At 39.7% G+C, this 17537-nt stretch overlaps 1 protein-coding gene across 4 annotated transcripts in view; it reads right to left on the reverse strand.

The window, feature by feature from the left end:
- Positions 1 to 17537, reverse strand: part of Trim44 (tripartite motif containing 44) — a 110978-nt gene that overhangs the window by 48728 nt on the left and 44713 nt on the right. For all 4 annotated transcript variants that reach the window (XM_042275805.2, XM_076570145.1, XM_076570146.1 and 1 more), the window contains exon 4: positions 7734 to 7753. In XM_042275805.2, the coding sequence (XP_042131739.2) occupies positions 7734 to 7753 (20 nt within the window). The remainder of the gene's footprint in view (positions 1 to 7733; positions 7754 to 17537) is intronic.

A 17537-nucleotide genomic window follows, 5' to 3' on the forward strand; every position in this document is an offset into this window, starting at 1 on the left:
AATATCAGAGCCCCTTTCTTCAGCTTTTAGACAAGCCTCCTAAGATGAAGAGAATGCAACAACCAAACCATCAATTTGCAACCTGAGGACAAAAGAAACGTGTGTATCAGTGACTTAATTCATTTATTTCAATATACTCTAGGAAGTCAGAAAAATATATGGTTATTCATTTTGGAAAGGTAGAATATATAGCATGCACCTTCAGGGTAATTTTTTTTATTTAATTAAAATATAACTACATTATATCCTCTCTCCTACCACTCTCATGCCTGCCCCACAACCAAACGAATTAATGGCATCCTCTTCCTTAACCATTATTGTTACTAAAGAAACAAAACTGTGATTTACAATTTTTAAAATTATTAATTAAAACACACACAACTAAAATTAATAAATATTCCTCAAAGACTACGTGCTAGATAGAGGCTTGGCTGCCAACTCTGGCACTACGGGGAGGTAGTGCATCCTTAGAAAGTGAGGTCTGCTGAAGAACCAGGTTATAGGAGTGTGCCCTTAAGAGCTATTGAGATTCTGGCTCTTCTATATTTTTGTCTCCCAGGCACCAAGAGAGGAAGTTTCCTTTACTATCTACCACGATGTACTAGCTTGTCACAGGTCCAAGGACAAGGCAGCCCATGACAATGGATTAAAGCCTCTGAAACTGTGTGTTAGGAAAAAGTAACTTTCTTCCCTTATTGGGTACTTTGTTGCACAATGAAAAAATGACTTAATACAAACCCCAAACTTGGTAAAGGTAGGATAGGGAGGTGAGTGAGAAATAACAGTATACAAGGTTAAGTGACCATCGGTCACGGGCACAAACAAGAAGAGAAGAGAGGTAAAGTTAATACCTTTTGTTCTTACTCTTTCCAAACATGCTTCCTATTTGATCACACAATCAGCACGGGTCACATTCACAATGATCTCAGCAGGCGCTTTAAGCCTGAATAACAGCCAGCTTTGAAGATGAAAATTCTACAGAAGTTCCCCCTATAGCTGATATTATTAAGAAGCCATTTTCCTCTTAGTTTAAAAAGAAAAATCACAGAAAACCTCAATAGCAAATCAAAATTTAATCCTGATCTTGCTCCTTTTCCTCTGAACACAAGAGTTTAAGGGTCTTTCTCTGCCTCTGGCTGACTCCCACAAAACAATTGCTTTCACACCAGCTGATCATACTGCCACCCTCTCTCCTCAAATACATATTACTTCTCAGCAGGCTTCAGCAGGGGTAGAGAAGAAGCCAATCTGTGAGGCAGTGAACACAAGATCTCCCATAATAGTACAGAGAAGACAGAAAATTGCAGCCAAAAGTGTAAATTGCTTTTTGCTTGAAGAAAAAAAAATCATTCTGGGCTTCAAAGACACCTTCTTACAAGATGACTCCATATAGTTAATATCCATGGTCTACATATTAAGTCTTTTGCTCTACCATACCCTCTGAGGATCCTTGCCAGCCATATGGCTGTGTATCATGATCTGAGGACTAGCTAACACACAGCAAGCAATAAGCAACTATCCTGTGACGTCAAACAAAGGCATGCTTGGCTCCCTAGAGAATCCTCTTGGTGCTGGTGCTCAGGAGACATTGTGGGGATTAAATAGATATCCCTGGATAAGTACAGGAGCTAAGGACAAGAGAAATCATTTTCAGAAAACAGGCCACAGCAATTAAACATGAGTGAATCACGATCCCCAGGTTAGAGGAAGCAGACTGAAGTGATCCTCGAAGGACTGTGTGTGGATTCTCTTGGTTTTCACCCTGGAGTCACAAAGAACCTTGTGTTTGCCTTCTGCAGACAGTCCAAATGAGCCCCGAAAACAGATCAGACTCACTTCCTAGTTCTGCTACTTACTAACTAGCTTGTGATCTCTCTGAGAATTTATTAATATGTCCTCATTTGACAAGTGGGATAATTATATCATGAGATTTGCATGAAGCTAAATGAAGATATATAGTAAGGACTTTGGACATAATAAACCTTCAATGCAGGGTAGCTACAATTATTATTGTTGTTGTTAATTTGCTAGACAACTATACAGTAAAACTTGGTAGAGAACAAGCATAAACAAAAGCACAGTATCTGGCTGTATCTTATCAAACAGCCTGGAAGGTCAAAACTGGAGGAAAGAAGGCAAGAAGATTCCAGCTGGTGGAAGGGAAGAACAATCTATTCCACAGGATACAGGATTTTCTTGTTGTTCCTTCCTCAGTAGAGGATGACTAGATATGGGACCTAGTCTCCAGATTCATTCCTTAGCCATTCTTTACGCAGGGAGACCTGCTTTTCCTTCCTTCTTCCTTTACACATCAAACTCTTGTTTAATCTCTCAGCAACACAGAAAACTTTGGAAAAAAATTCTCTTTGGCTTGTTGAAATGGTAAAATGTGTATCATGAAAGAAATTTTAGATCAAAGACAATCTGCCCTGAAGTACTAATTGGAATAGATTGAGCCAAATGATAGTTCAACACAAATAAGCTGAATGGAACCAATAAGCATGAATTTAAAGGTTAAAAAGAAAATAAGAATCCTCTTCCTGCCGGGCGGTGGTGGCACACACCTTTAATCCCAGCACTTGGGAGGCAGAGGCAGGCAGATCTCTGGGAGTTCAAGGCCAGCCTGGGCTACAAAGTGAGTTCCAGGACAGGCTCCAAAGCTACACAGAAAAACCCTGTCTCGAAAAACCAAAAAAAATCCCCTTCCCTCTTTTTGCCAGTTTAGAACATGCTCTCAAGTACACACAATACTGAAAGAGGTTTTGTCAAGTCCTAGTCCAGGAGAATTCTGCTGACATCCATGGCAGTCTGGCTTGAGGAAGAGAGCTTAACATCTTAGTTACTAGTAAAGAAACTTTATGCCTTGTCAAAATGACACTAAGGTATCTGCAGTTAAACTTGAAAACTAGTTTCTCACTTCTCTGCATGTATCCTTTTACTCTCCTAATCAATGTGACTTTGGAATGTGGCCATAACACTATGGAAAGTTCAGCCGAGTCAAGCTCTGTCGGGATAGAAAAGCCATTTGCTATCCCATGGAACCTTCCTAGTACTTCTGCTGAGCTCTTCTCTTAGCATGGTCTTGCTTGAACGCTCTTTAAAGGAAAGAAAGTCTAGAGCTGTGTCTGCCCTAGATTTCAAGAACCTAGAGAATAAAGGGGCGAAGTGCCATGGAGAATTTGGTGTTCAAACCCTATCATTACAAGTCTAATGCTATGGCTTAGACATGTTCTGTCCTTGAGATTCACATGCTGCACATTTGTCCCCAGTGTGGCCGTATCCAGAGGTAAGGTAACCTTTAAAGGGTGAAGCCTAGTGGAATGTGACTTGGCCACTGAGGCACCACCCTCGGAAGGAATTAATTTAGTCCTATGGAGTTGGGTTAGTTCTAAGAAAATGAGAGCCCAAAACCTCCCTGTGAGCCTTTCTTCTGCACATATTCAAGCTACTATGATGCCATGCACAATGAGGTCCTCACCAGCGCCAATCAGATAGTGGTGCCATGGCCCTACAACCTTCACAACTATAAGCTAATCAATATCCTTATGTAGCACCCACTCTCATGGATTTTGTTGCAGAACAAAAAACAAAACCTCCAGTCCATTTTCTATTCTGAAAACAAAGCAGAGACATCTAAACTACAAACCTGCTCAGGCCAGTTTTTGTTCAAAGTGCTGTTTCTGCTCTTTTTGGGAAAAACTTCATGTAGCCCAGGCTAACAAGGCTTGCCTCAAACTGTTGATCCTTCTGCCTCTACTTCCTGAATGCTGGGATTACAGGCCTGTGGTTTAAAATTCTTTAATGGCTTTCCACTGACGCCAGGAAAGTGCAAATACCCAAAGAGGGCTTCTAAGTCCAAAATTATGACAGTGTGCTTTTTATCTTCTACTTTCTCTTGTCTAGGGCTTTTACATAAGAATTTTCCTTGACCCACAACAACTAACCCATGCTCATCCTTTGCCCGCCTTCTCATCTTCCAGACCTCTGTCCATATATACCCTTTTCTATTAGGGCTCCCCATTCATTCGATTCATTTATTCACATTCATGCACTCTCTCTTCTTTCCTTCTTTCGCCTTCCCCCTTTATTTTCCTTCCTTCCTTATTTTTCTGGTTTAATCCTTTACTCAAGCAGCTTGGACTTCCCTTACCACAGCATTTCTTCCATAATGCTGCTTTACAAGCTCGCCTCTTCTATCTAGACTCTAAATGCACCAAAGTAGGTACCATGTCTGCCTTAGTCACCATTATGGGTATAACAGTGTGTATGTAGCACAGTACCTGTGCTACAGCAGGATCATAAAAATACATTTTTAATGTTTACTTCTTTATTTTTATATGTAAGCGACTGTATTAATTTATGTGTATCCCATGTGAACAGGAACCCACAAAGGCTAGAAGAGGGCATCAGATCTCCTGGAATTAGAGTTACAGATGGTTGTGAGGTGCCATGTGGGAGCCATTATTTCTCCTAACTGCTGAGCCATTTCTTCAGCTCCCACAAACACATTTTAAAGGAATAAAAAAATGGGAAGGAGATAGTGAGGGAAGGAACCACAATATAGAGCAAGAGTGTTCCTGAAAATGTTTTCAGGTAGAATCTGAAGGGATTCTCTGAGGCTCTGTAGGTTTAATGCATGATGCTTCTGGCTTGAACAACAGCAAACCAGAGCTCGTTATTTCCCTGTAGTTCTAAAGTGGAAGCCGAGAATTACAGTTTTTAAGAGAAGGAAGTACCGCCGGGCGTTGGTGGCGCACGCCTTTAATCCCAGCACTCGGGAGGCAGAGCCAGGCGGATCTCTGTGAGTTCAAGGCCAGCCTGGGCTACCAAGTGAGCTCCAGGAAAGGCGCAAAGCTACACAGAGAAACCCTGTCTCGAAAAACCAAAAAAAAAAAGAGAGAGAGAAGGAAGTACCAAAAGATGTAGATCCAGGACATGATTTGGAACATCTTAAGAAAGGGGTTCAATAGTGCCAGGTATGGGTTACTTCCTATCCATCAGTGGAGTCCCATGGACTTTCCCAAAACATTACAGGCTATTGGCATTGTTCTTGGTTACTCTCCAGAATTTGATGGTAAGACCTATTGTTGAAGATACCACATATTTGAGTCAGTAGATATAGAGAAATTGAGCTGGCACTGACCTAGAAGCTTCATCTCTAGTGGCTAGCTTCCACAATAGTGAAGATACCATACAGGCTTCTAGGGAATGATGTACTCAATAATCTAACTTGCTGTAAATCTTACAAGATATGCCCATGGGGAATAGTGGAACCAATAATCCAGGAGTAACTGAGCACTTTTCTGGTTGGATTTAAGACTCAATCCACAAAATGGAATGCATGCCTGCTACTGTTAACTGGACCAAGAATCCGCAGCTGGATAGGCTCCTTAACAGACATCATTTTAAACTGCTCCCTAAATATTTATCTTTATAGCCATAAATTAGTGTATTTTCAACCTTTATCAGGGAAGCTTCTTTTTGCAGCAAATAGTGACTAACATAAAGACTCACAATTGATCAATATGCAGAGACTAAGAAGATACCATAGACTGCTCAGCCCTAAATAGGACATTTGTATCATGCCCTTCTCTGCAAAAGCCTCAGGGGATCACTAGAGAATAGGGTGGAAAGATTTTAAGAGTCAGAGTTACTACAAAACAGTGTTTCAGGACATGACAGCCCTCCACACACATGAACTCACAGTGCCTATGACTGTATGCACAAGGCCTGCACGAAATCAAGCCAGCCAAAAATTCCAGAATGGAAGAGGGAGAGGCTCACAAAGTCCCACCCTGAGGTGAGGACCTATTGGCAACTGATGGCTGCTGGGGGAAGAAAACCATCCCGTTTCTTCTGGGCAGTGACTTTTGATAGGTTGCCCATGTTCCACAGGACGGTCCTACACCCATGCACACACTGGCAGCACTAAATGGACTCTGGGTTTAAAAGGAACACAAGAAGTTGGAAGGTAAAAGTGATTGTGGGGATATGGAAAAAGTTGGAGAGGAGGAAGTAGGGAGTAGATCTGTCAAAACACATTATATTCCTGTATAAAATTCTTAAACAATACATTTAAAGTGAGGGAGAAGTTCAAAATGTGGTAATCAGCTTTAACTGTCAACCTGACAGGATCTAAAATTACTCATTAGACAAACCTCTATGCAAACTTGGGAGGGATCATGTGGGTTAGACTGGCTTCTGAGCATGACTGTAAGGCACTATCTTGGTCAGGTAAGTGCAGTGGGAAGGCATTCCCACTGTGAGTGGCACCATTCCCTAGTTGGGATCTCAGACAATATAAAACGAAAAGGTGGGGTGAGCACAAGCATTCACTGCTCTTTTCTTCTGCTGCAGATGCAATGTGACCAGCTGCTTCCAGTTCCTATTGCCTTGACTTCCCCACCATAATGGATTGTACCTTGAACCCTTTCTCTCCTAAACTGCTTTGGTCAGGGCATATTTCATCACAGCGACAGGAAAACCAACAAATAGCACCTGAGACAGGAGCAAAGAGGAACTACATTCGTTGGTTGGAAATAAAACCAGAGTGAAAAACTGGCTCCACGGGCAATCCTGGACAGTTCGTTTAGGTTTAAGAAGGAATGGAGCTCCATTAGTGAATCTGGCACTGAGTTCTGAGGAACACTGGTCTCTTTAGAAGCCGCTCAGGCTCTACTAGGATGAAGTCAGTGGTTCACCAAGGGATACAGTCTTAACTCCACATAAAGAAAAATGTTTTATACTCATTGGGGTTCTACTTCAAATTCATTAGAAAGGCAGTGCGTATGGTTAAAATAAAGTTCAAATAGCAGAGACACCCTTTCTGCTATCTCCCTGTCTTAAGTCTATTAGTCTCCATGACAGATGGGGCCTGCCTGGACAGTACAGTTTGCTTGGTGGCACAGCTGCAGCATTTCCTAGTCTCTTCTCACTGCTCAAGCAGATGGAAAGAGAAGAAATGAAAGTCAGGTCCAAGTTTACTAAAGGCTGAGGCAATAATAAATGCTCTGTTAAATTTCTTCAATTGTTGACATAGAAAAGTACAAAGGCCTCCTTCCTGCTCCCTAATTTTTTTTTCCCTTTCTTTCTTTCTTTTTTTTTTCCGAGACAGAGTTTCTCTGTGTAGCTTTGGAGCCTGTCCTGGAACTTGCTGGACAGTCTGTAGACCAGGCTGGCCTCAAACTCACAGAGCTCCACCTGCCTTTGCCTCCTGAGTGCTGGGATTGAAGGCGTGTGCCTGCACCTGCACCACCACCACCACCACCACCACCACCACCACCACCCAGCCAAAATTTTTTTATACCTATGACCTAGAACTTATTTTGACATTCATTGTGACAGAAATAATGTACGGTCTAGAGCACAGTGACAAAATCTAATTTCTATCAAAAAAGAACACTGTAAGTTTAGTAGGTCCACCTGATAGTCTAGTATCATTCAAATACAGAGCCCGCTCTTAACAAGGGACTCTGAATGTGCTAAAGAACAAAGCAAAGTCTCTGTCACCATATACTTTCAAGTCTACCTTTATCTGAAGTTTACAGGCAGAAAATGACACAGACAGGGAAGGAGATGGGAGTCCTACAGAATAAAGGCCTCACAGCCCTGGATTAAGACAGATATTCCTTTTCTCTGCTGTCCTTTACTTATCTATATTTCAGGAGGCATTAGAAGGTCACAAATGTCATTCCACTTCTGAAAACAGACAAGCAGCAAAAATGTCATCTTACCTGGGTCCTTCTTCTTCACCCTGAAATAAAAAGAAGAAACAGTGTTAGAAATCATTGTTGGTAAAAACTGGTTGAGATTTCTTTCATTTTCCTCTTTATGCCCAAACCAAAAGCAAGGTTGTTTTATTTATCTTAACAAAGACAAACCAAAAGATGTCTAAGAGCTAAGACAAGGACTAATATATCCCTATGTTCAAACTCCCAGCAGAGATGGGCTAATAATTTGCCCTTGAAAGCATGGAATGTGAACGCACAGACCTAGGAGGTCTAAATAATAGCCTTGCTTTTTTATTTCTATGGCTGGCAGTATTTCTGAGCAAACCAAGAACTCCAAAATAGCAGCAGGTCTTGGGCAAAGCTGACCAGCTCCAAAAGCATCAAGCTGTTTTCTTCAAAAACTTAATTTCTGTCTTGGTCTAGCATTTTTTCTTGAAATATGAACACAGTGGTTCTAATAAACAGCATACTAAGGTAGGAAGAGTTCTAAATTAGGACTCAGGAAATAGAGATTCTTCTTGAAGTCTGAGACTTATGAGAATGTGCTACTGGGACACACTAATTGGCTAAAATGACCCTTGGTTTCCTCCTCTGTAAATGGGTAGTCTGAGCATCAGTAATCTACCTCATTCATTACCCAAACAATACTTTTCCTCTTTTTCTTATTCATTCTGTAAAAATGTGTATTCTCTTTCTAGTTGTTTCATTTTCTTGACCTAACTTGATCAGTAACCCTCACAGCAGATTATTTGGCATCTCCCTCTGTAACAAAATGAGAGCTTTCAAATGACTTTGAAGCCTTTCCCATGGCAGTTCATTCATCCTTCTAGTGACAAAGTACCTTTCACACTCCCTTCTTCAGTAATTTAGGGTTGATTTCAGTAGAGAACATACCTTCCGGTTGTACTCCCCAGAGAATCAATTAATAAATGATTCCAACTTGTATAAGCTGGAACCAGACACTGTAGGTTCAAATCCTGGCTCTATCACTTACTTACTGTGTTACTCTAGCCATGTTATTCTGCCTCTTTCAAATTTAACCTCCTAGTTTATAAAGTGAGGTAATAACTGTCTCTGAATTAATAGGATCAATATGAGGATTAAATAATGCTCAAAATTGCTAAGCATACATAGTGCCAGAGAGGACATTGTTAATAAAGGTTACTAATTAATATCAGTAGTAATTTAGTATGGATCATTTAAAAAAAAGTGTGTATAAGTGCTAAGGACAATGATCTAACCTTCTATGAGGTCTCAACAAGGGGCTCATGTACACGGAAAATAAACTAAGTATGTTATGGGCTCTACTGAAGGCATAAACAGAATGACTTCAGGGACAAAAGGGAAGAGAGAGTGACATATACATTGATACTTGAGATAAGCAGGATTCTCCCAGGCTGACAATACTAAAAAGTGGGAAGAAGACTGGACTAACAAAAGAAATGCATAGCAGTTTAATTAATATAGCCACACAGTTAGATAGTTAGATAGATAGATAGATAGATAGATAGATAGATAGATAGATAGATAGATAGTTGGTTGATAGGACAGTAAGAACAACACTGGAATAACAAGAGCAAAGACATAATAGTTTCATAGATAGATGATAAGATAGATGAAATGAAGGGAGGGAGAGAGGGACAGAATTTGGGTTCTGTGGAACAAGAAAATGAGGATGTGCCTATGTATTCTGGGCAGTGTGGGAGTGGGTCTAAGGGCAGTGTGGGTTTAAGAGTGCAAGTGGGATAAAGACAGATTAGCAGACATTAGGCCTGTAAAGGAAGCTCCAACCCGGAAAGTGATTTAATCATTCTATGTACTGGAGATTGAAAAGAAGGGCATTTCTTTTCAGAGAGTTTCAATATTGTAAGGGCACTAATCATTTGTACTTCCATGAGAGCAGGGGGCAAAGTAGTAGAAAGTAGAAAGGCTGATACAGGGGTGATATAAGTTGCATTTTGATCAATTAATACATCTCAAGAGTACTATAATATAGCAAAGAAAGTCATATAATTTAAATTTCATGAGTTATATAACTACCAATGACACAATTATACCTCAACAAAATTTTCCAATTATCTTTGGCTATTTAAACATAACTACCTAAGAGAACCTTGTAGGAAAATACATCTAAATATACTCCCATGATTTAAAGCAAGTTCTCTTCACAGTCACACATCTTGGTACAATGGTTATGAAATGGGATTTGTGTATTTCATGGTACACATACCCTCAGTTCTAGCACTTAAGGCTGGGGAAGAAGGGTGGTGAATTAGAATCTTACCTACATAGGAAGGCTTGTATGAGATTGAGTAGGATTTTTGAGTTATAAAAACAATCTCACATTAATCCCAGGATTAAAGTTTGATAATTAACATTTCCAGATTCAGTTTTCTAAACAAGTATGTGATATAGTGTCCAATAATGGGGACCATTACTGAGCTTCTTCTGAATTACTAATTGATATTGTTCATCAGGGAACAGGAGAGGAAAGAAAAGGCAGTTTTGTTGTATTTTCACCTTTCTCAGAAACAACAGTCACTACTACAAAGCATGCAGAATGCCAGAACAAAGGTTTCACTACTGAAACAATGAACAAAGTCTAAGTCTATTTAGATGGCTTCACCAGACATCCAGATGGCTATAACTTGCTGGTAAAAGATGTACACATGCTAGTCCTGCTACCCCAAATGTTCACTGTGGTGATACAGTGTACCCTAATAAAGCTTGCCTGGGGATCAAAGGACAGAGCCAGCCACTAGATTAGACACAGAGGTTAGGCAGTGGTGGCACACACCTTTAATCCCAGCATTTGAGGTCTCATGCTTTTGCTTAAGAAGTACACACACCTTTAATCCCAGGAAGTAATATGGTAGAGCAGAGAAAGGTATATAAGGCATTAGGGAACAGGAACTTACTCTCTTTAGGCTGAGGATTTCGTAGAGGTAAGAACTAGTAGCTGGCTGCTCTGCTTCTCTGATCTTTCAGCTTTCACCCTGATATCTAGCTCTGGGTTTTTTATTAAAAGACCATCTAAGATTTGAACAACAGTTCACCTCTATCCTGAAAACCTTGCTAATTCTAGGCACTCCTTGAAGATCAGGCCTGACTCAGTAACTTCCTCCCTGAGAGCTTGGGGAAAATAATGCTCTTTTCTACTCTTTGTGTCTGTGGAGTTCATTTTTTTTCACCTAGCAGCTAAAAAAAACTGATGGTGACAGCACCACATGGTGTCTCCCTCAATGGATTTCAACCATTTGAAAAAGTTTTGTTCGTATCTAGGGTGCATAAGTATATAGTAAATAATTACTTAGGAGTTCAGGCAAAGATAGAGCAGGATTTAAGATTAATTTCTATTGCCATTATAAGTTAATTCTGGCTACAAATATCAGAAGTGACTTGTTAGATTAAGCATTATTCCCAAATCCCTCCTTCCAACATCATGAATGCTCTTGGATGACACAATGCACTCTAATGTGACCCTTTCTTTCTACTTCCACCAGGTTCACTAAGTTCAAGTTGAATCCCAAATCTGCTTATTCAGGTAAACCTGCAATCATCATGACAACATGCAAACATCATAACGAAAATGAATGTAAGAGAGACAACCGTTGTCCCCAAGAGTTGTTTTTTGAGAATTTAAATGCTTCACAGTATTCATTAAAGATAGTAAAAATTAGTAACAATTTTGAGTATAGGTGGAACATGCAAAATACCACAACACTTAAATTACAACAATGTCTAAGATTCTACATTTAACTTGCTTTGAATCGTATCTCCTTCACTATGGAGTAACACTAGATATTTTAGGCAATAGTTTATTGTTGATTTCTCAGGGTGCTGGGAATCAAACCCAGAGCCTTAACATGCTATGTAAACACTTCCATTGAGCTATGCCCTCGTCCTAACTGGGCTTTTAAAATGGTAGTAGATGTAGTTCATACTTAGAATCTGACATTCAACTTCAATTAGCAAACTCACACTTTTCTAAAAACACCTGGACTCAAAGTCAAAACTAGTAAATTTTAAAATTCAAAGTAAATGCTAAAGATATATACATTTTATTTTTATTAATTTCTCCACAGAAACCACCTTTTCTAGGATTATCTATCTCATTGCAAGTGAGAACTCTCCTTTCAAAAACTGGAAGGGTTTGGGGCATATACTCAATTGACAGTATGTCCAGCAAGCACAAAGCTCTGGATTCCATCCTTTGGACAACACAAATGGAGGAAGGCGGCATATGTCTCAAATCTCAGCACTTGGGAAATAGAGGCAGGAGATAACCCAGAGGTTATCCTCAGCCACATGGCAAGTTTGAAGCAACAGTTCACCTCTATCCCGAAAACCTTTCTGTCATTTCTCTTCAGGAGCTCTGTATTCAAGGCATATTCCCTTTTAATTAGTTTTCAAAAGTCTAATCTGGTATGTCCTAGTGTGGATTTCTTAAGAGTTTATATTGTTTGGGTTTGCTCTGCTTAAATTCGAAGGTTTACATTTCCAACTGAATGTTGGGCACCATTATTATTTTTCAGACTTTTTTAGTTTAACATTTCTTTCTTGCCTCTTGATTAAATGAGCATCAGGCAGGCCCTTTGTTATTGTCCCATGGGCCCCTGAAGCTTAGTTCAATTGCTTTTCAATCTTTTGATAATAACGGATCACTATCAAATTGTCTTCCAATTCACCAATTCTTTTCTGATGTCTCCAATTTGCTCAAGAGCCCATGCAATGACTTCTCTGTCATGCCTCTGTGTGTTTATCTATGTGATACTGGACAGAGAACCCAGGGTCTGTCTACACATGCTATGTGAGTGTTCTACCACTAAGCATTGTCAGTTATCATGGTTTTAAATTTTATATTATCATTTGGTCCTTTTCTGCATCACCTGTTTCCCAGGTGCTTGTAAATATCCGTTGTTATAATAGCTGTCCTTGTCTGATAATTCTAATAGCTCTATAATCTTGTTGCTGCCATGTGCTTTTTTCCTTACAGTTCGGGTTCTATCAGTATAATGAGTAATTTTGGACTACACCCTGAAAATATTAAGTTGTATTACAGCAATCTGTAACTATTTATAACCTTCTATTTTAGCAGGTCATCAACCTGTTAAGTTCAGAATGAGTATGTCCTGAACTACTTTTGTGGACTCTGGTTTAAATGCCAACTTAGTGTACATGCCTCTGCCTGGCACAGATGACAGGACTCCACTCTAGTTTCCACAGTTAGCTATGGAAAGGGAGAGGTGCCAACTCATTACTACAGAACAGAGTGTAAGCAAGTTTCCATCCACTGATCCTGGAGTGGAGGAGCAGTGGCTTGTTAACACAGGGTAAGAGGAAATAGAGCTCTGCAAACAGTCTCCACAGGGAAGGCTATTAGTACTTCCTTATTGAAAAAGCAGTCAGGAGTAACGTTAGAGTTCCACCTACAGGTAGGTGCATGTCAAATGAGCCTTACTACTGAGAGGAGAAAGGGCATAAGCAGAAAATAAGATTTTGCCTAAAAGTTCCATGGAGAAATAAAGATAACTTGTGGTGGCTGGAGAGATGGTTCTGTGGTTAAGAGGGCTGGCTGTGCTTCTAGAGGACCTGGGTTCAATTCCCAGTAACCACACAACTCACAACTGTCTGTAACTCCAGTTCCAGACAGTTGCCAGAAATACATACAGGCAAAACACCAATGCACATAAAATATAAATAAATAAATTATATCAAAGAGAAAAAGATAACTTGTTACTGTAGGGGAACATAGATATCAGATATTCAGCCCACTAGCTCCATTGCAATAGTGCTAACTGGGGCTGATGAGCAGTGAGCTCTTTATGTATTTACTCTAGAACAGGCAGGTATGATCAAAAGATTTCTCTAGAACTGGATAACACTTTTCCAAGTTCTTTGGTTAAAGACAGTAGATTTTTCTTGGGAATTCCCTTTCTGTCTGTGTCTGTTAGTGTTTCCATTTTGTAGAACACCCAAGCTACGAAATACAGAAAGGATGGGAATCTTGGTAACACTCTGCCTTGTAGGTCTTTAAGTCCAAAGTTCTCAGGTAGTACTATGTGGTGATATTGTGTTCCCCAAATATATTGTGTATCCTAATAAATTTATCTGGGGTCAGAGAATAGAACAGCCACTAGATATAGAGGGGAGAAAATGGTGGCACACATGCCTTTAATCCTAGCATACCAGGGGCAGAGATCCATCTGGATCTCTGTGAGTTCAAGGCCACACTGGAAACAGCCAGGCATGGTAACAAGAGCCTTTAATCCCAGAAAGTGATGGGAGGAAGCAGAAAGGTATAAAAGGCATGAAAACTAGGAACTAGCCTGGTTAAGCTTTTAGGCTTTTAGCAACAGTTCAGCTGAGACCCATTCAGATGAGGACACATAGACTTCCAGTTTGAGGAAACAGGATCAGCTGAGAAACTGGCAAGGTGAGGTAGCTGTGGCCTCTTCTATCACTCTGATCTTCTAGCTTTAACCCAATATTTGGCTCCAGGTTAGTTTTTATTAATAAGACCTTTTAAGATTCATGCTACAGTACTGAATCTTTTCCCCTCTGTTAAGTGACTTCCATTCAGGGATTAGAGAAAGGAGTAAAATGAAACATGATCATGACTCCACCGGAGAACCAGAAGCTCGGTTCTATTTCTTTGCCTTGTTTTGTTAGATAGGCTCTCACGTATCCCAGACAGGTTTCAAACTTATGTGGCCAAGGATGACCTTGAGCTTCTAATCCCGTCTCCACTTCCTGAATACTGTGTGCCCCAACACATCAGTTTTATATGGTGCTAGAATCAAACCCAGGGCTTCAAGAATGCTAGGCAAATGCTTTACCAAGTGGCATCATGAGACCTGACATTCTGTTTTTAGCATTAAAAATAAAATAGATTGATAAGAGGAAAGTTGGAAAGATGACTAGAAATATAGATAAACAATAAGGGAAATGTAAATGAATTAGAACTTAAGTGATTGGTTATAAGGGTGTAATCCAGAAAATCCTTCCAATTTTGCTGTATGTTTGCTTGATATTTATAAAAATATTGAAAAGGAAGCCTTTGACTAAATTCCAAATACAGGTGATTTTTCTTCTAATTCTGTATTGTACAAAGAAAACAAGAGAGTTACTCTGTGGAGTGAGAGGTATTGGATATTTGCTCTAACTAATAAATTACCAAATTAATTGGAATGAGATGCTATTAATGACACAGCTCTTTGGAAATGCTCTACCTAACAGAATCCTTCTTTTTATTTATTTATTTGTTTGTTTATTTATTTATTTATTACATATACAGAAGAGGGTGCCAGATCTCATTACAGATGGTTGTGAGCCACCATGTGGGTGCTGGGAATTGAACTCAGGACCTCTGGAAGAGCAGTTGGTGCTCCTAACCTGAGCCATCTCTCCAGCCCAGAATCCTTCTTCTTATTCTTATAGCTTCATAGTGTCCACAGCCTAGTCAGTATAAGCTTTGTCAGCTATTGTATCCTAAGAATAATTCTCTAAGCTGAAGTATTTAAAGAGTTAATGTTATGGAGAAACTAAATTCGTTATTTAGAATAATAATAAAAGAGAGGGAACTAGTCACAAATGAAAGCTTTCTTTTTGAAAGTATAACTTAACATAGGGCCTCAATGTGAAGGGAATCTGAGACAGTTATTGCTTGTGACCCTTCCAGTCAAAATAACTAGCTCGCCTTTAAATGCCTTAAGTGAATTCTCCTGATTTCTCCCATTACAAGCAGGATACTTAACATACAACACATAGAAAAGGGAAAGCAGGCAGTAGAATAAGACAAACTTAATTCTAAATTCTGGTTCCATTCTACTAACTAAATGACACTGGGTTAGTGTTTCTGTAGTTCTTTGATTCCCAACATAGCATCTATATAGTCTTAAGAGTTAAATAAAATAACTATAAAGTATTCTCTTGTATATCCAGAAATTCAGACACACACTGCTAATTTTAGGAAGGCTGACATGAAAAGAACAACATCTATTCTTTTCACACACAAATGAAAACTAATCAAGAGTCTTGGATGGGTAGAATGGTACCTCATATTCCTGTTGGACTGACGTGGACAAGGCCTGAGTCTGGTACTATACTCCTTCACTGGCCAGTATATATATTCCTTGGCCTGGGTAAGACTGCCAGTTAATGCTGAACTCACTAATTCAACAGCAGTCCTGGAAAGCCCGCAGGACTGTCTCACGTTTTCTTATAGAACAAACTACCTCACCCTACCTAGCATGTGTTTGACCGGAAGTTTTACTTAACATTATGAAGTCTTATTGAACACTAGCCTCTCTCTGAAATAGATGTTTTGTGGTTTTTTAAAAATGGTTGCTTTGGCTGACTTACCTACCTACCTACCTTTCTACTTTCCTATCTATCCTCCCTCCCTCCCTCCCTCTCTCCCCCTCTCCCTTCTTTCCTTATGTGTATGTGCCTGAGTATATGTCTATGTAACATGTGCATACAGGAGCTTACAGAGGAAACTGGATCTCTGCAATTAGTTACAGACAGTTGTAAGCCACTATGTAGAAGCTGGGAACCAAACCTGGGTCCCCAGCAAGAGCAGTAAGTTATCTTAACTGCTGAGCCATCTTTCTAGATCTTCCTCCCCCATGTCTGTATATTCTTGGTTGGCTTTTTAGAATTAGCTGTGTAGTCCAAGGCTGGCCTCCAACTCAAAGCTCTGACTGCTTCTGCCTCCTAAGTGCTGAAATTAAAGCTAGTTACCAACATGCCTAGCTTGTCATGATATATGTATATGTATGTATATGTGCATTTATATATATGTATATACACACACACATACATATACACACACAATTGGAAATGTCCAAATATGTTTGAAATATCCCAACACTTTATCCTGTTATGAAATGCATATAGTTAAGTAATATTGATTCACATTTATCTTGTGTCTTTTGTTCATGTTATTCTCTTTTCTTTTCATAATATGCTCTACTTTTTGATTTGTTTTTTTCTTAAGAATTTTGGTTTTCTTTTTGAAACAGGGTCTCACTATACTGGCTGAAGTGATCCTCCCTTCTCATCCTCCCAAGTAGCTGTGCCACAATTCACAGCCCCATGTGCTGCTCTTAATCCAGCAAATATGCCTTCAATTATACAGATGGATCCATAAAATACCCAACAGGAAGCACCCCTTTGTGGTGATATATTATGTATGCTAATAAATTTGCCTGAGGATCAGAGGATAGAGCCAGCCACTATATTAGACACAGAGGTCAGGCAGTGTTGGCACACACCTTTAATCCCAGCATTTGAGGTCTCATGCCTTTGATTGGGAAGCACACACGCCTTTAAACCCAGGAAATAATATGGCAGGGCAGAGAAAGGTTCCATGAGGGAACAGGAACTCACTCTCTTTAGGCTGAGGATTTTGTAGAGGTAAGAACTAGTGGCTGGCTCTGTCCTCAGATCCTCAGGCAAGTTTATTAGGGTACACAATATATCACCACATCCCTTTGCTAGTCACAAAATTAAATCCACAATTTTTCACTCAGTACTATTTTAGGCTTTACCTGACTCATTCTAATTCAGTCCTGTTCTCAAGTCTAAAAAAAAGTTATCATTTCTATATTCATTTCACAGCTTGAGATGGGTTATGTCTGTCACTTGCTCTGTTCTCTAGTTTAGATTTTTGGCTTCTCTTCTTAACTATGATTAGTATCTGCCCCACTGACTACAATCCTTTAAATTATGTTGGATAATACTTTGCTAGGACAAAAAGCCAGATATAGACCCTAGTAGCCAATACCTGCACTCTTCAGTCCA

This window comes from Peromyscus maniculatus, chromosome 4, assembly GCF_049852395.1.
Source record: "Peromyscus maniculatus bairdii isolate BWxNUB_F1_BW_parent chromosome 4, HU_Pman_BW_mat_3.1, whole genome shotgun sequence".
Classification (NCBI taxonomy): domain Eukaryota; kingdom Metazoa; phylum Chordata; class Mammalia; order Rodentia; family Cricetidae; genus Peromyscus; species Peromyscus maniculatus.